Source organism: Wolffia australiana, chromosome 17 (genome assembly GCF_029677425.1).
Source record: "Wolffia australiana isolate 7733 chromosome 17, ASM2967742v1".
Lineage (NCBI taxonomy): Eukaryota > Viridiplantae > Streptophyta > Magnoliopsida > Alismatales > Araceae > Wolffia > Wolffia australiana.
In genome coordinates, this window is record NC_135851.1 from 351,569 (window position 1) to 370,867 (window position 19,299).

General features: G+C 48.0%; 1 protein-coding gene across 4 annotated transcripts in view; it reads left to right on the top strand.

Annotated features, from left to right (window-relative positions):
- The window catches only part of CHR18 (chromatin remodeling factor18), a 41,901-nt gene that overhangs the window by 7,815 nt on the left and 14,787 nt on the right, over positions 1-19,299 (top strand). For all 4 annotated transcript variants that reach the window (XM_078589312.1, XM_078589310.1, XM_078589313.1 and 1 more), the window contains exons 7-8: positions 11,991-12,057; positions 17,626-17,692. In XM_078589312.1, the coding sequence (XP_078445438.1) occupies positions 11,991-12,057; positions 17,626-17,692 (134 nt within the window). The remainder of the gene's footprint in view (positions 1-11,990; positions 12,058-17,625; positions 17,693-19,299) is intronic.

The following is a 19,299-nucleotide window of genomic DNA, read 5'->3' on the forward strand; positions in this document are numbered from 1 at the left end:
GCTGCTGGACGGTGGGGGCAGTTCGTGTCTGATGATACAGCGGAGCCTGAGTGATGCTGCGGAGCAGAGACGCGGGTCGCCTCCACCTTGCCCATCAGCGACTGGGACACCCGCCTTTTCTTATTCTACAGCGTTTGTTTCCGGACTTGTGTAAGGGGTTGGACCCGAAGATGTTTGTTTGTGACAGTTGTCAGTTGGCGAAGCATCGCCGTGCTTCTTTCTCTCCATCCACCTCTCACACGACAGTTCCACTATATCGGATCCATAGTGATGTGTGGGGACCTGCTCCACAAACCGGTCTCAAAGGACACCGGTGGTTTCTGATTTTCGTGGATGAAGCCACTCGGTATACCTGGACGTATCTTCTTGTGGCAAAATCGGCTGTTGCGGCGACTGTTCAGCAGTTTGTTGCGATGATCAAGACACAGTTCGGTCGTCAAATTCAGCGGTTCCGCTCCGACAACGCTCGAGATTTCTTTAACATCGAACTAGATTCGTTCTTTGCCTCTCAGGGCATTCTTCACGAGTCATCCTGTGTTGCTACTCCGGAGCAGAATGGGATTGCTGAACGTCGTATCGGCTACGTGACATCGACGGCTCGCACCTTGTTGCTGAATTATAATGTACCATGGAGCTATTGGAGTGAGGCGACGCTTACGGCATCTCACCTCGTAAATCGTCTTCCATCATCGAGCATTGAGTTCGGCATTCCTATTGATCGGATGGAAGCGGCCTTCCCGAACGTGAAACTTCGCACGGATCTCCTTCCACGAGTCTTTGGATGCATCGCCTACGTCCACGACACTACACCGGGCCTGACGAAGCTCGACGCCAAGGCCCTGAAATGTGTCTTCGTGGGCTAATCGTCACTCCAAAAAGGGTATCGTTGCTACCACCCGTCCTCTCGACGCTTCTTTGTCTCTGCAAATGTTACGTTCGCGGAGTTCCGACCCTTTTTTGGAGCTAGCTCTTCTTCACCCGACCCTACGCTTGGTGAGGATCCTTTGTCTCCCCACTTGGAGATCATTCCGTTTACGTCTGAGGAACCCACAGTTCCTAACCTATCTCCTCCTCCTGTTCAACCCTCACTTGACCTTCCTGCTCCTCCGTCGGAGAGTCCTTCGGTGGCACCCATCGTGGACCCTTCTACGGACTCCTCCTCACCATCTTCATCGACTTCGCCGTCCCCTTCTTCTCATCCCCCTGATGAGTCTATCATGCTTGATGGATCACCATCTCCTGCTTCCGCTCCTCTGTCAGGTGATCCCTCTGCTTCGTCCTTATCTGACGACGACGACGATGCTGATCTGCCCATTGCTCTCCGAAAAGGGGTTCGAAAGTGCACCCGCACTCCCCTCTACCCTCTTGCGCACTATCTGTCTTTCGGACGGCTGAGTACTCCCTACCAGCTGTTTCTCTCCCGCATCGATTCGGATCCCGTACCACGCTGCCTAGCTGACGCTATCGCTTCTCCTCGTTGGAAGGCGGCGATGGACGAAGAGATGCATGCCTTACTCAAAAATCATACTTGGGATGTCGTGCCACTACCACCAGGCAAGCAAACCGGGAGTTGCAAGTGGATCCACGCCAAGAAGCATCATGCGGATGGCACTTGAGCGCCTCAAGTCTCGACTTGTAGCGCGGGATTCACCTGATCTCACGGTGTTGACTATTTCGAGACATTTTCTCCGGTGGCCAAGATGGACACCGTTCGACTGTTGCTTGCACTGGCGGCCCACTTCCAGTGGGTTATTCGGCAATTCGATGTCAAGAATGCTTTTTTGCACGGGGATTTGACAGAGGAAGTCTACATGCGGCATCCACCTGGGTATCCGGGCCCACCGGGGACAGCTTGTCTCCTGCGCAAGTCTCTCTACGGACTAAAGCAGTCTCCCCGGATGTGGTTCGGTCGATTCTCCTCCGTCATGCGTGCTCAAGGGTATATTCAGAGTAATGGCGATGCGACTCTCTTCTTCCATCATGGACAAGGAGGGATTGCGATTCTCTCGGTATACGTCGATGATATGTTGATCACCGGGTCAGATGTGCAGGAGGCAACCCGCCTATCTGCTGCTCTTGCTGTCGAGTTCGAGATCAAGGCCCTTGGACCCTTGAGGTACTTTCTTGGCCTGGAGGTGGCGTACTCGTCTCGGGGTATCTTTGTATCCCAGCAGAAGTATGCCGTTGATTTGCTGAAGCTCACAGGCATGGTTGATTGTGCACCGGTGAGTACTCCTATTGACCCAAACGTCAAATTGGGCAAAGGGGAGGACTCACCCCCGGTGAATCATCGCCAGTATCAGCAGTTGGTGGGGAAGCTCCTGTACCTCACTCATACGAGGCCAGACATCAGTTTCGTCGTGAATCTTCTCAGCCAGTTTATGCACGAGCCACATGAGATCCATCGACAGGCAGCCCATCGGGTTCTTGCATACCTGAAGGGCTGTCCCGGGAAAGGCTTATTGTTTCCTTGCAGCTCCGACAAGACCGTCAAAGTCTACACCGATGCTGATTTCGCTGGGTCGGTGACCGACTACCGATCCACGACAGGGTACTGCACTTTTATCTTCGGCAGTATTGTCACTTGGAAGAGCCGCAAACAAGACAAAGTGTCACGCTCGAGTGCGGAAGCCGAGTACCGCGCTCTTGCCGATGGGGCCTCGGAAGGCCAGTGGATATATGTGATACTCCGCGAATTACGAGTTGAGTATGCCGCCCCGATCCACTTTTTATGTGACAACAAGTCTACCATTGCCCTGGCGAAGAATCCCGGTCAACAGGGTCGAATCAAGCACATGGAACGCGACCGCTACTTCTTCAAGGAGCGGATGGACGAGGGGATATTCGATCTCGAGTTTGTTGCTTCATCCGACCAGGCTGCCGACGTACTCACCAAGGGGCTGTCCAACCCCCTACTTGTCCGTGCAGTCTCCAAGCTCGGCATGGATGATATCCACACCTCACTTGCGGGGGGCTGTTAGTGTGACGTCATAGGGTTAGTGGGTCCCTGTTCTATAAGGCCCACTAACCCCACTTATCCCTCAACTATCTTAGGGTATAAATACCCTCTTCTTGTAACTCCCTAAACCATCAACAAGTATTCTTGACACTTACGTCCAACCCAGGGTACGCAGCCAAGGGTACTCGAGGATGACGTTTGTATTGAGGTCGGGCACTGGTAGGAAAATGATGGCAGCTGTGTACACTTGGAATCCCACTAGAACAGCCGCAACTTGCTCATCGTCATTGGTGATTGTGCTATTGCCATAGCGGATCTGATATGGAGGTGCTCTGTGGAAGGAGAGACCCTGCTAATCTGCAAGTTGATGATAGACGAAGTTCGCTGTGGCACCCATATCAACAAGCACGTTGACCGCTTATCCAAGGATGTTGCTGATAGGATCCCAGAACCAAATCAAATCGAATAGAGACACACTCTGATTAGGCGAGATTCAACAATAGGAATATCGGATCAATTGTCAGGTGGATCGAGATAGGATTCCACCGATGAGAACAATGTAGAGAACAATTAGGAAAAAGTAAGACACTATCGAACCAGGACCTCGCGATCCCCTTCTGGACGCAGGCTTCTCCTGGTCTCCAGCCCTTCCCGTGCTCTGACGGGCCTTGATGCTTCTTGAAAATGATACCTGTTCTTGTGGGCTGCTCCAGGTCTTTATTTATAGGGTACTTGACCCCATTAGTGTCCACGGGCTGACGTGGCATGACCAGTGCGATTAAGCCTTCTTCTTTTAGATTTTCTTGAAAGTACTTATCAGTTGCCTTGAATCTGGAGAGCGCAGGGAGAAGTGCGAGCCATGGTTGCCAGCGACTCTACTTGTACCGAGATGAGAACAATGTACCACTGGCTCGGCCCCGGGATCCTCGGGATGATACGTGACGATGTGGATGCGTTGATATTTCTTGCAATGGTGCCCTGGCGTCAACCGTTTGTTGCATTAAAAGCAGAGACCTTGGGGCCGTCGACGAAGGAACTTGTCTTTCGTGATGTTGATGTAGCATGCCGGTGGAGATCCATCGCAACCCCCGTTTGGACCCCCTAGTGCAACGGGCAGGATCCTCGGAGGTGCCCTTTCTGGGGGTTAGATTAGCCGCGCTGCTTGACAGTCCCCGTGATCTTGCAGCTCGGCGAGGGTCGAGTCTGCTTTGAAGGCACAATCAACCAGTTCATCAGTGGTGTGGGGTCGGAGATGATTCACTTCAGCTTGGAGGGCAGGACGGACGATGCCATGGAGAGCATGTATCGCCGTGTTGTTGGCGAGGGATGGTAAGTATCCCACAAGCTCCATGAAAGAGGCCACCAACTCGTCCACGGTCCTAGTCTGCTGAAGGCGGACGAAGCTAAGATACGCCTGGAGCAGTTTGAGGCTGAAATGACGATTGAGCTGCCGTTTGAAATCAAGCCATTCTTGAAAGCCCAAGTGATCGTCGATGTAGCAAAACCCATTCCCGTCTAAGTATGACGACGCTATGTGCATACGTTCTGCGTCATTCGCGGGCACGGAGCGAAAGTACTGCTCAAGGCACCATAACCAGCGGTCCAGGTCCCCTTCTAAGAAGGTGGGAGGTTCCACGGTACGGTGACGGGGGATACCCATGTCTAGCGGGCCATTCAGAAAGCCAGGACGAGCTTGCTGGGGATGTCGCGGTAGAGGTCGCCATGAGGTGTCTGATGCCGCATCGAACTTGACCTTGTTGTCTCGTCACCGGGGCTCAGCCATGTGATCATGTCGCAGAAGCATGGGCGGCAGCCGACGAGGCGTGTCGGCCAAGGTGCTCTCATCACCCATGGCTGGGGCGATCCGTCGAGCGCATTCATTGGCTAGTGGCGCCTTGTGGCGACCTGCTCGGAGAAGGCTTCAAGGCTTCCCCCTGGGGTCGAGTCTGGCAGGAGCTCTGCCCTGTTCTTCCTCATCCCAATGAGGAACCTCCTGATCGAGCCCGGGCCGTGGTAGGCCTGAGTGGCCCGACCCGCTCAGGTGAGTGTCCGGCCTGGCCCAGCTCGGCTTGGGCCCAATTGAAAATGGGCTGGCTCCCCCTAGAAGGAAGAAAGGTCCATTTCACAGGCCCATAACGGAGGCCCAGGGTCACAAGGCCCCTTTCCCAGCATCGCCGGCCCGTTAGGGTTTGCCGGTGGGGGATGGGGGAACCGTCCGTGTGGGCTGATGGGTTCGGCGGCGGAGGGACCTGTGGCAGAGTGGCCGCGCGGCGTTGGTGGGGCGACCATGGCGAGCGAAGCACCCAGGCCCGCGTGGGAAAGGCGATGACAGCTTGGCGGCAGGGGGGGGGTGGCAGTAGCCCGTCCACCTCGCCGTCATCTTGGGAGTAAGAGTCGTCCACAACCAGGTGTGAAGAGACAGATGGAATGCGCCACCGCAAGCTGTTGCTGTGTAAGCGGCCGCCGTTTCTCCTGGGGGTTTGACAGCGAATGGGAGTGACGCCAATGCAACTTGCTGTTGGTGCGCCGACAAGAGCATTTGCACCTGCGCAGCGAGCAGCATGATGTGGCGCTCAAAGTCATCGGCGATGGCCTTTGCCACCGCATCATCTCCCCCGGAGGAAGACACATGCTCCAATTTGGCTTCCATGAGGGAGGCGGCGGAGGCGGGGAAGGCTTGGCTCTGATACCAATGATATGATCCCATGTTGAGACCAGATCGATCGATTCTGTAGTAACCTTTGGATTGTAAACTTGAAAATCTGAATTGACCAAATTGATGTCCACGACAGATGGGAAGAGAGTGTCCGATGTAGGAAGGAGGGATGGAGGTAGAGAGAAAGATTCCCAGGGAGAAAGGGAATAACGAGAATGATGAGGAGTAGGGAAGGATTGCCGATGAAGGGGGTTGTCTCTCAGCAGGGGATGACAACGCCGACCTGCAGGCATGGAGGGGGAAGGTCACGGCCTGGGGATGTAGGAGGAGAGGTAGAGAGGAGAAACTTGATATGTTCCCGGAACCGGGACAGATCGAGAGTCGAATGTAAAGCCACTAATTCAATGAAATAACAGAGGAGTTCCGAGAGTAGCAGTAACACAAGGAGAGATGAACAGAGCGCGAGAGGGAGAGAGTTGGAAGAGGAGTTCCTGGGATGGGAAGAGATGAATGGGAATGGTTGCCAGAGGGAAGTCGTGGGTTCGGCCGGACCAGGAGACGCCTGCCTAAGAGACACAGAAGGGAAGGTCACGACCGATGGGAGGAAGAAAGGAGGACAAGAGGGAGAGTAGGTAGGCTTACTGTGTGATTTCCTGCCCCGACTGCCTCAAGAGAGGCCTTTAAGTAGGAGATGGTGCGGGTTGGGCTGGGTCTTGTGTAATGGGCCCAACGCGGGCCTTCCGCCAAATGTAGACCTGCTGCTGGATCATATCAAAACTCACAATGATATGTCCTGCCTTCTTCTCCCAAAAGAGAAGCTTAAATGGATCCCAAAATGGGCTGGGCCTGAGCTTCTGAACTGGGTCACTGAAGTGGCTTCTTGCGAACATTGATGTGTTGACGGATCATATCATGTCTTCTGCCCCTCTTTTTCTTCCATCCACATAATTTATTCCATCATCTTATATGTATCCCGATGCGTCACAATAAATACACAGTATGCAAATGTGAAGGAATACAAAAAGAAAGAGAAATATATGCAGAAATGGATGTGTCCGGTTCAAGTTTGAATGGAGTTTCCATTCGACATGGCATGAGACAAATCTTCACTCCTGCACATAGGAACTTACTGGTTGGACAATTGGTCAGCTAGAGACACCCTACACGTGGATTTTCACAAATTTTTGTCCTTGCACGGAACCCCCAAGTCATCCTCAGAGAATGTCAGGATGACACTTGGAGCCCAATCTTGGAAGGGTTTCTGTTGGGTCAGAGGTTGAAAGAATTGATGGGCATTCTTTTTTGTCAGGGATGCCCACATGAAATTCGCAGGGGGGAGGGTCCGAGAATCCAGCAACCATTACTGCACTTCTCTCTGTGGAAACAGATTTCCGATAAAGTGATAGAACATTGATACAGGTTTAACCAAAGAACATTCAACTCCTTTTGTCTCAGGCTTTGTCAATGCCCGAGTGACCGCACTAGGGTTCAGTGTTCAAGTGGGAAAGAAGATGGTAGAAAATAAGATCAAGATAGAAGAGGAAGAAGGTCAGAAGAGCGCAGGAAGATCATCACTCCCAGAAGGTGTGAGAACGGTCATCGTGGCAGGGAAGATCTTCTGTGAGCGATGAGAGGGGTGAGGATTGGCCAGAGAAAAGAGAAGGGAAATGGGGTTACAACTCACCAAAGGATTTCCTGCCTTCTCCGCATTCTTTCCCATCCTTAAGTTAGGGCTTCTGTTGGGTACATGGGCTATTTCGGCTTTGTGGGCCACATGTGCAGCTGACATTTGTAAACACGGGCCGGAATCATATCATAAATGTGCAGATTTTCGGTGTGTTGTTGATGAGACATCAACTTGTGACATATGCCCTTCAAAAAAGAATGTTCCCCGATTCTCTGACTGAATGTGCTATGTGCATAAGGGGCGATGAAGACTGTTCTTGTGTCTACTTTGCATGTTAGTTTCCTCAGGTGATATAGCTATTACAGCAGATCTCAAGGGTGGATGTCTCTGCTGATGAGGCCTTCTATCACAGAAGACATATCTAGACGAAAGATGGAATGGGGAAGGTTTCTAGTGGTGCTATGGGCGATCTGGGTGCACTGCAATGAGGCCATGAGGTGGTGTTTAAGGGGAGGGCCTCTTCAACAGACAACATTCTTCATGATGTGGTATCTCATGTAGCATACTGGTTTAGAGTGGGGCATTTTAATAGCATTTGTCCAATTATCTCCATTTGTCCAAAAGTCCTCATCTATTTTAATAAAATCAGGTTGATCACAGCTCTGGGGTGATCTTCCTCGTTATATTAAATACACAACAAAATGGACTCTGGAGTTTTGGCATAAGCCATGATACCAATCAGGTGGTAAATTTCACTCCAGTGACATTTCTTTAGACCTGGTGTTGAGGTATACTTGTTCAGTATCTTGGCATAACTGGACAAACGTACAGAAGGCAGTGAAGGCATCCCTTCTCTTTCAAGTCTATCCTTCTGATATGATCCCTAAAAGACTCTATGAACGGAGGAAATGTCAAGGACAGAAAAGGAGGGTCAATGTCCTAGAGAGGTGCATCGGTCCAGGTGATGCTGACCTGGCAGAATAACTGCTAGTTTTTTGAGTGGTAGTTGAAGGGGGACATTAAGGAGTCTATAATTAAAGGAGGCTTGGGGGGGGTGTGGAAAGGATATCTTCAGATTGGGCTTCTTGGAGCAGGGAATTCTAGGAGGACAGTACTGCATCCGGCCAAGGTGTCTGACCGAGGTTCTTGGTCATCTCGGGGCATGACATGGAGACAAGGAGCGCACCGCTTGAAAGATCGAATAGAGCAGACTCCACACTGTCAGTACACCATATTTCAATCTTGACTTTTACCATTCTGATACAACTTCGTATCACCTTCAATCCAGTTTCTCATAGATTACACAATACTAGCTTACACAGTTAGCCTCCATATTTCTTCTGTTGGAGTGTGGTAAATCTTTGCTATTGTTTTAGGATTCCGGGCAATCTAACAATTAGGAAGTCAATCTTCTTATAATTTCAGCAATGTAGATCTAGATCCAAGATTTACCACGAATTCAACGAGAATTTTCACTAGTCTCAATACAATAGAGATGAGTGATCTCGGAAGTTCCAACATGAATATAGAGAAAGATACGGAAAGAAGGACAGAGATAGGAAACGTTATCTCAGAGGGAACAGCTTGGTGACGGCGGATTGGCAGCACCGGGTGCAGGAGAATCTCCAGGTGCGTTCTTGAATTAGAAGAGTGAATGCCCTTCTTGACAGCCCCTCCTTATTTATAGCCGCTTCCCGCCAACTTCAGCATCTCTTATTTCCCGCCTTTATTCAAATTCTCACACGTGTGAATCACTCCACACGTCTCCACAAGTGTGGGGTTATGGGCTTTCCTTTTCCTTGACATATAAGTACGCAAGGGGTGCTTATCATTTTGAATGCTTGGATCCTAGATTATTATCTTGAACTCCAGACTGAAGTGGAACACCAATGAATTCAACCTGGTTATTCTTGTCAGATTTGCTTGAATCTGGTGTAAACTGTTTGATAGTTCAACTGACTCTTCTGAGAGAGAGGGAGGGAGGGAGAGGGAGAGAGGGAAGGAGAGAGGTGAGGGCGAGAGGGAGGGAGAGAGAGTGAGGGGAGTGAGAGAGTGAGGGAGAGAGAGAGAGGGAGGGAGAGAGAGTGAGGGGAGAGAGAGAGGGAGAGAGAGAGAGAGGGAGAGGGAGAGAGAGAGAGAGAGAGAGAGAGAGAGAGAGAGAGAGAGAGAGGGAGAGAGAGAGAGATAGAAAGAGAGAGAGAGAGAGGGATAGAAAGAGAGAGAGAGAGAGAGAGAGAGAGAGAGAGAGAGAGAGAGAGAGAGAGAGAGAGAGAGAGAGAGAGAGAGAGAGAGAGAGAGAGAGAGAGAGAGAGAGAGAGAGAGAGAGAGAGAGAGAGAGAGAGAGAGAGAGAGAGAGAGAGAGAGAGAGAGAGAGAGAGAGAGAGAGAGAGAGAGAGAGAGAGAGAGAGAGAGAGAGAGAGAGAGAGAGAGAGAGAGAGAGAGAGAGAGAGAGAGAGAGAGAGAGAGAGAGAGAGAGAGAGAGAGAGAGAGCTGGGCCTATCAGGACATGGGCCTGGGAAGAGACTGATAGGCCCCCTTCATCCTCTGATTTCCCTCTCTCACACAATTAAAACGAGCTTATGTCTTTTGATCAGTAGCCCTGAATCTAGGATCTGTTAGGCAGATTAATACTATGTAGTTCTAGAAATAAAAAATCAGGAGGGGTTACCTGACAAATGAGGTGGAGCCAGCTGCATCTGGAGATGATTTCAAGAGGCTCCATAGCTGTTGAAGTTTGTTCTTGATCTGTGCCATCTCATAGAGGGAGCTTTTTTGCTCTGGCATTAGAGTGACACAATGCCCCTTGCTGGTTGGGGTAGTAGCCCAGATGCAACCTTGTATTTTCCAATATGTGACCTTGGTGTGGTCATGTCGGTGGCAATGAGTTCAAAAAGTTGATCCTAATCATCAGTGCTAAAGTTCTTAGGCTGGGACGCTACCTAACAGGTCCCTTCACCAGACTGGGGTTGCTTCTGTAGACTGGATGCACCATGAGTAGCTTACTGAGGCCGACATGGTCTAAACACTCTAGGTTGTGGTTTGACCGGACTGGGAACTTTCTCTGTCATAGGCCGACTCTCACCACAGTCTCTGGCGATTCTCCTCGCATACTTGGATGACTGTGTCCTCAAAGATGAGCTTATGCTCGCCATTATGTAGTTGGGGTCGACTGGTTCAAATTCTGGACAAAGACCCTTCAAGGAGTGATAAACACAGCCTCAGACATCATTGCCATGATCTGTGTAGTTATTCATTGGGGGGTGATAAAAATGAATCTCCTTCCTTAGAGCTTGAAGTTTATTTGCCTAAGCCAAGGTACTATGATGCTCTTGAAGCATGAAATAATCAGCAAGATTTTTCAGGAAAGAATTCTACAATATCTGCAATCTCCACTTGGTTCCCTTTTTCCCTTCAGTGCTCCAATTCAAGTCTGTGACCTGGCTCAGTCTCAAGAGTAGTCTAGTCTTTTGTCATGTTTGTCTAGAAAACAATGGAGAGAAGGATGGAAAGAAATAGAACAACCGATAGCTGGGGAAAAAAGATGACGAACATAACTGGTGATACAAGGTCGCAGAATGTTGAGTTGTGACTGCAAGTTGTCAGAAGGCACTAAGAGAGTGATACTCTCTAGGTATCGGTAGTAGAAATTGGTAAGAATTCCAGTAATAATTCTCAATGTGCATAAGAAGAATAAAGATCAAGAAGATAGACAGGACAGATGGCCCTCCTCGAAGACGAGCTCCTTCTGCAGCTCAGATCGAGACGGCTTCTCTGGAGAAAGCAGCTCCTTCCATGATCTGATTCGCTCCTTCTCTTCTTGGTTTGTTGCTGAGATCTTGCCGCCAGCGACGCTCTTCCGCTGTCGACCCCAACGGAGTGACCCATCTCTTCTTCCCTCCAAAAGAAAGAAAATGCCTAAAAGTGTTAAGGTGGTTCACGACCACTTTATTTATAGTGTCCCTCAATTCTGGATCTTGACTTGGTCAATGCCCGGAGTAGTCAGTACTCCGACCTTGCTTGTACTTGCGCCTCCTGTGGTACTTTCTAGAATACAACTTATCAGAGAGCAGCAGCTCTAATCACTGACAGTTAGTTGTCTGAAGGGAAAAGGTCCTGTATGTCAACAAGGGCTAGTAATTGCTGTTGCATAGCAGTCTGCTGCTGGATGTCAGATCTGGTCTATGTATTCCTTCCCTTGCTCAAGAATAACTCTGATATTGTGACAGTGGAGTTGGAGTGGGAGGGCAATACAGGAAGAACCAAACTTTTCAAAACAAAACTTCCTAATATTTTTGTTAAAAAAGACACACACACACACATACGGTCCTTATTGGGCCAGATTGGGAGTAGCCAGATAATGACATTAAAATGGTAATATCCAGCTCAAACTGGGTAGCACATTGTGGCGACGACCTCCATCATAACAGTATAGATGCTTAGTTTGTGGGGTTCTAATGATCACGTACTACGCTGTGAAGGCTGGACTTGATATTTTTTAGTCATTGTTCTGGTTTTACTGTCCATAAAAACACAAATCTAGTATAATTTTAGAATCAGAAAAGATTGGATTCTTTTAAATTCTTTCAAGTGAGTGGCTGAACGTTTTCTCTCCTGATTTTTGCCGTTTTTATTTAATTGCACTTAACCAGTGTCTTTGAATACTTTAATATTGAGCCTTATGTTCCGCTTTATCTCATAGAGATTTATGAAATTGGTATTATCACTCACTGGAAAAAACTTGTGGATAGGAATGTACGAAAGAATTCCTGATTTTGTTGAATCAAAGCTTCTACCTTTTCAACGTGAAGGCATCAGGTAGTATCACTAAATTCCTCATTTTATTGTGTTATCTTTAATATTTCTCTTTTTATAAAAATTCATTGATTGACACATTGTGTGAGGGAATTCTTTTCCCTTCCTGTTTCTTTCTTCCTTTCATACAATCACTTTAGACATTCTTTCTTTTCTCCAATCATTACTCTAGTTCATACGATTGGTGTATTTCTAGGAAGATTCATTTGTGGAAATTCTCCGTAGATTTTTCTTCAAATCTTGCATTTGGAGGCCCTCATCACTATGTAGACATGAAAATATTTATAGAACCTTCTTATTTATAGCCTTCTTGTCTTGCCTTCTCTTTATTGAAATCTGATACGATCCTCTACCTCCAAAGGGTATCTTTGGAAGTTTAGCCCACCAGGGGCATTTTAGTCATTTCACGTTTAGGGTAGATTGCTTCCTTTTCTTATAAATATGTGTAGCCCTCCTTGAGGAGGGCAGTCAAGACTGAAGGTAAGATTGTCCGCTCGGCTCACTATCTCAATCCTCTTCGTCTCGGTCCTGTCCCCTTGACCGTCCAACGATCCCCTATCCTTGTGATCGTCTCACCGGATCTTCAGCCGGCTCGTCCCTGGTCGACCCCTCTACCCCCTCTGTTCGACCCCTCTTATCATTCCCGTTTCACCTCTCTACCCCGGGAACTTCTACCTTGCCTCGTCCTCAAACCACCTTCCGATACAAACCTAGATCAAGGTTCGTATCAATGGTATCAGAGCCAACTCACTCTGCCGCTGCCGCCGTCATCGCCACTGCCATCGTCACTGCCACGTCAACCATGGTTGCGTCCGCATCTGGTCCCGTATCACCCACCACACCAGGCCCCAGCACAGCCATCGGTTCACATTGTCACCAACAATTACGCCACGCCAGTGGACACCCCCGCCACGACCCTTGGCCACCATGACCGCCACCACCCATTGCAACCCCTACTCCATCCCCACTGGATCTAAACTGCTGCTCCCTGCACTTCCTCCCACAAGCTTGCTATCAGCCACCAAGGTGGAGGCGTCAAAGGCCAAGCATGCAGCTCCGCTGCCAAGATCATTTGTGCCGCCAGTGGCGGCGCACTGGCGAAGGAAGTGGGAGGTCGCAAACCCTAGGTTATGCGACCCCCGTTCCTAGGGCGGGCCGCCTAACTCAAGTGGGCCGAAACTCTTTGTTGTAATGTCCTTAACTTAAGCCAATTGACATAATGTCTTCCCTTTGTTTTATTGCCTTCATCAGAAAAAAGAGCAATATTATTCCTTGCACTTTTTTTAGTTTTCTGCCATTGTGGAAATTGAATCTATTAAATCATACCCTTCTTTTCTCTTATTACTCTCTCATCCTTGTTTGTTTATCAGTTATAATTCTTGTTGGAGAAAGTGTGTATATTTAACTTTCACTTGGGGTTTCCTCAACTTAAGTAGGATAGATAACCCCCCTTATGTAATAGATTGAGGTTTTACATCATCCAACTTTGCCCAACTCCCAGGGGGATGGGCCCCCTCCCAACATCCTGCTCGCTCTCGTCCACTCTTTCTTTCTTACACGCTGTATCCACCTTGAGTGGACTTTTACATGTTATTAGAACTTTTCTATGACATTCTTTCTGTTGCCAGCGCTCTTGTCGCCATCATTTACTCTTGACGGCAACCTTCATTTCTCACTATGGCCTCTTCTTTCTGACAACCCTAACCAGACATCTGCGCATTGGCATCTTCTTCAAGATTGCAGCCGTCCTCTGTGTGCAAGTTTTCCTCTCTCAGAGCCATCCTTTTCACCTAAAAAGCCTTGCAGCCTCTCACCTCTGTGCTGGTATCCTCCTTGCCAATGTCCTGTGCCTTGCGCAGTTATCCTTGCCCTTGCGCGGCCGTCTGAGTGGACATTTATCTCTACCCAGGCTTCCTTCCTTCTAAAGACATCTTTCTCTCCACAGGCTCTCCTCTGCATGAGCATTCAACACGCGCATAGCATGGGCGTCTTTTACTGATTAGTAGTCCAATTTACACGGGTGTTCTGCTACGAGCAGACATTCTTCTCCTCGCCAGTATCTCATCCACGAGGCCACTGTACTGGGTGTTCCCTTCAAGGGTAGTAGCTTCCCAGTACCTTCTGCCTGCAGAGCAGAGAACACGTCCCCTAGGGTTCTCACAGCAGAAATTTTTGCCATAATATTCTTTGGAAAAAAAATCATCATCAGGCTGCACCATAAGGATGTTCAAGTCCTTCTAGCATCTGTCTCAAGGGCCATGTCATTCGCTGCAATAGAAACATAGTGCTTTCCTTTGATGAGATTGAATCTCTGATAAGTTCTATTCCCGAAATACCAAAGAAGGAGGAAGCAGAGATCCGGTCAACAGGCCGTTGACCGAGACCAGTAAACAAGGAGGGGGAGGGACCCCTCTACCCTATAAATAAAGACCCACCGGTGGGGTCAGGTATGTTTTTCGATTCTTGAAAGAAGTACCTGATCTGTCCAAATCGGGAAGGCCAGGAGGAGGGCGGGACCTTGCCCAACAACTGGAGGGAGGAGCTCGCCGTGGAAGGAGGAGCTGCCCGAAGGAGGAGATCTCAGCCGAGGCTCAGGAGCCACCTTGCCTGAGGAGAAGGAACTCCATGCGGAGTAGGAGTCGTCTTGTCGGAGAAGGAGGAGCACCACCGACGGAGGGGAATCACCATATTGTCTACATTGTTACTTCCTACAACATTATCCAACCGATTATTGACTTTCTTGGCATTCATATACGTACAACCTATCAATCTCAATCTCTATTTACCAAAGAAGACGTGTCTGCCATTTTTGATGTTTGAGCTCTGAATGACTCCTTCAATATCCCAGCTGCAGCTGCCGCATTGTCCAATGTCCATGTTTTTGGAGTTAAAGGTCGACATGATGAGAAGTGGCTGCTTGCTGATTGTGTTTTTATTGAGCAGACTGTTAGAGCCCTGATAAGATATTGGATTCTTGGAAATCGTAGGGTGAAAAAAATACCTCTTGTAAGGGCATTAGAGGAACCTTTTGCTGAATGATCATTTTGTAATTTCTTGGCACGTGTAGCTGTATCGGCATGTCCTGAGGGCAAGAACTCCCGATTTGGAAGTTCTTGAGGGTTCGTTCACCTATCGCTCTCTCTATTCTCTCTTTCTTCTTCCATCTGTCCATTCTCCTCTCACTCACTCGTCCCATTTCTTAATTTTGTTAGACCTACTTTGGGATCGTAGCAAAGACTATCTGTGGCTGGGTGAAAATTTTTGTTCCATGCCTGATGTTAGTTCCATTGATGCATGCCATCTTGTATCGAAGCTTTCACGACCTTACTCATTCCCTTGGCTTGACCAGCCAAAGGGAAAAAGTGCAGTTTCTGATATAATCTCCGGCTTAAGTCCCTTCAGATATGTTTGCTTCAAAATCTCTGCAGAGGTGGTCAGAGGCTTAAATTTATTGCAATAATCAACTGCCAATCTCTCATGATAAAGTCTCAATTATTGTTGGTCAAGATTCCTGCCCCTAGAAATCTAAATCTCGTCGTCGACAGCGTCCTGCAATTGGTTCAATCAAGGAACGAAAATCTTGATTCTATATCCAAAAAGCCAATTAAGAGCTAGATTTTCTAGACTTTCAGCATTTCTAATCTGATGATCCACCTTATATTGGATTTGCCAACCATCCAGATTCTTGCGAGTGAAGAGCGCGAGATCCGATCTTCTATAACTAATTGATATGGTTCTATAACTCCCTCACCTGGATGATTATTGATACGAACCTTGATCTAGGTTCGTATCGGGAGGAGAGTAGAGGGCAAGGCGAGGTAGACGTTCCCGTGGTAGGAGAGTCGAAACAAGAATGATAGGAGAGGTCTAACAGAGGAGACAGGGATCGACCAGGGACAAGACACCTGATGACGCGGGGACGAGGATCGTCGGAGTCTAGAAGGGAACCAAAAGGCAGAGGTAGGGATCGGATTGGAGGAGAGCCGGCTGAAGATCCAGTGAGACGATCACGGGGTTAGAGGATCGTTGGACTGTCAAGGGGACAGGACCGAGACAGGGAGGATCAAGATAGTGAGCCAAGGGGCCGATCTTACAGTAATTCTTGACTAGCCTCCTCAAGGGAGGGCTATACATATTTATAAGAGATGGACGCAATCTACCCTAAACATGAGATGACTAAAATGCCCCTAGTGGGCTAAAATTCCAAAGATACCCTTGGGGGTAGAGGATCGTATCAATACTCCCCCCTTCAAAAACCAGCTTGTCCTCAAGCTGGTGATGAAACACGCTTGACCTGCCGTCAATCCGTGGTCGGATCTTGGTCGACCTTCCATTGATGCGCTGCCAGGCTGCCATCAGTGCATGGTCGGGCCGCTGTTGACCTGCCATCGATGCCCAGTAGGACCGCGGTCGGCCTCGGTCTGTCTGCGGCTGGCTGTCGGGTGGTCCATGGCTGGCTGCGATCTGCCCGCATCTGGACCGTGGCTGGCCCGTGGATGGTCTGCGGCCAGCCTGCGGGCGGCCATGTCTGGCCTGGGGGTAGAGGATCGTATCAATTATCTAGAATAATTTCTGGTTTTTGTGAATTGTTTTTCATCATTAAATCATCCCCTTGCAAATGCCCTGCTTTGTGGAAAGGTCTTCTAGTCTTTGCTATTTAGTTTTCATAATATGGTCTGTATGATTCACCCTATCCTTCAGTGCCTTTGTCTCTTTCTCCTTTGTCTTTCTTTGATGGCAGTGATGGACCACTAAAGTAGTCTAACTATGATTAGCAAAATAGTGAATGAAATGGCTGGTATAAAATCTGAAGACAAAGTGTGGAGATGGAAGAACAAACCTCAAGAAGTTTCTGTATGCGGAATTATTTTGTCTCACACTGACTCAATGCAGCTAAGTCTCTCCAACAAAGCAGCATAGTTCATTATCAGTTACTAATACTGACGACCCAAAGGATGACATGGAAATTTCTTCACCTTTGCGACTTTGACAACTGGTCGTGAAGAGGACCATGTCAGTTTTTGATACGACCCCTGATGTACCTAAGTCTCTTTCATCATTTAGCCCAATAGGAGTATTTAGGTCATTTGGACCTTTTGTAATCCCTTTAAATAGAGCAGCCCTCCCTTTAGGAGGGCAGCCAAGAAGTATTCCAGAAATGTGTTTGGCTCCCTCCGGCGACGTCCACTCCGTCGGACCCCTCACGTAGGCGACGTCCACTCCGCCTGCCCCACCTGCCGTAGTCCATCCCGGCACGTCGACGTCCATCCTGGCGCCTTCTCCCTCCCTTCCCGTCTTCTCACCGATATGAACCAGCAGGTTCGTATCAGTTTTAGTGTCTTAGCGCAGCTCGCAAGGATTTGCCAAAATCTTTCCATAGTTATTGGTCAAAATTTTGCCATATTGACTGTATTTCTAAAATATTTTTGAGAGAATGATATTTAGTGATGGAAAGACAAAATTCATCCTGTTAACTAATATTAGACAATAGAGATTTCATTTCAGGCTTTCTTTTCTCTAAGTCAGAGTTAGTTTGGCCCTTGGTACAAATTTAATTATTTTTTATCTCAGGTTTCTGCTTCGTCATGGAGGTAGGGGACTACTAGCGGATGAGATGGGCCTCGGAAAGACTCTTCAAGTACTATTTCTCTAGAAGTTTTGGCCATTTTCTAATAGTTAAATGATTTTAGATCTATAATCTTAGATTGCAGTTACAAAAATGATGTAGTATTTTACGTATTAATTTGTTGAAAGAAGGGGGAAGGTCACCCAAGATTGATGATCCTACCAGTATGATTAATGAGTAAAAATTCATCAATGTGGCTACTGTTACACATCTCCCTTATGTGTTTCCGGTATCCCTTGAGGTGACCCTGTGATACACTCTTCGTATCAAAATGTTGAATTGAATCAAGAGAGTATGGAATATCCAAGGATTGTCCAGAATAGAAATGCTAGTGGGAATTTAGTAATGCGGGAAATGGATTTTGACGGCTCCCCTGCTGTGGAAGCTCCTTCACGACCTTGGCCGGCTACTCCCTCTTCTCGGGCGAAGCTCCTCCCTCTTCTTGGCAGATTATCCTCTGCCACTCCCCTCGACCTCCAGAGAGTCAACTTGGGCTACAAGAAAAACACACCATCCAACATACCTGATCGCCCTTTATTTATAGGAACGAAGCCGACGCCCCTTCCCCAAAGCAAGATCTGGTCATTGAGGCTGGTCAATAGGCCTTTGACCAGATCTTGCTTTCCTTCTTTGGTATTTCTTATAGTTGAGTCTATCAATACCTCCCCCTTGGAGATTCAGCTTGTCCTCAAGCTGGAACTCTGGAAAGGTCTTGCGAAATCTGTTCAATTGCTCCCATGAGGCTTCTGCTGCCGATAAATTTGTCCATTTGACTAGGACTTCAGCTCTGTAGGGAGTGCGATGTACTTTGAGAATGTCTTCAGGGTAGACCTGCCATTCATAGGTAAGGGCGGACTGTTGAGAACAGGAGATCCCAGTGTTTTTTTAAGTAGAGAAGCATGTAATACAGGATGCGATGAGGTTGTCTCCGGTAATTCTAATTTGTAGGCCACTGGTCTAATTTTTTGAGAGATCTTATAGGGCCCAAAAAATTCGGACTAAGCTTCTCACAAACTCTCTTAGCCAGTGACCTCATTCTGTAAGGTCTAAATTTTAGGTAAACCATATCACCCACTTCAAATTGTTCCTCCCTTCTATGTTTATCTGTTTGCTTTTTCATTCTTGATTGAGCTATAGTTAGATGCTGCTTTAAGCTGATCAGTACTTGATCCCTTTCTTTGAGAAGTTGATCAATGGAGTCAAAGGGGGATGGAGTTGATCCATAACAAATTAGTGAAGGGGGCTCTCTTCCATACACTGCCTTGAACAGTGACATTTGTATTGAAGTGTGAAATGAAGTGTTGTTAATATACTCTGCGCAAGGTAGCCACTGTTTCCATTTCTTGGGGTTTTCTGAAGTAAAGCACCTCAAATAGCACTCTAGTCCTTTGTTGGTCCCCTCTGACTGACCATCGGTTTCAGGATGATATGAAGAACTAAATTTGAGATTGGTACCTTGAAGCCGATGTAATTCCTTCCAAAATTGACTTGTAAACAGATTTCCCCTATCAGATATGATGGAATTAGGGATGCCATGCAATCTTACAATTTCTTTAACAAATACATTGGCGATAGTCATAGCTATGAAAGGGTGCTTGACTGCTATATAGTGACTATAT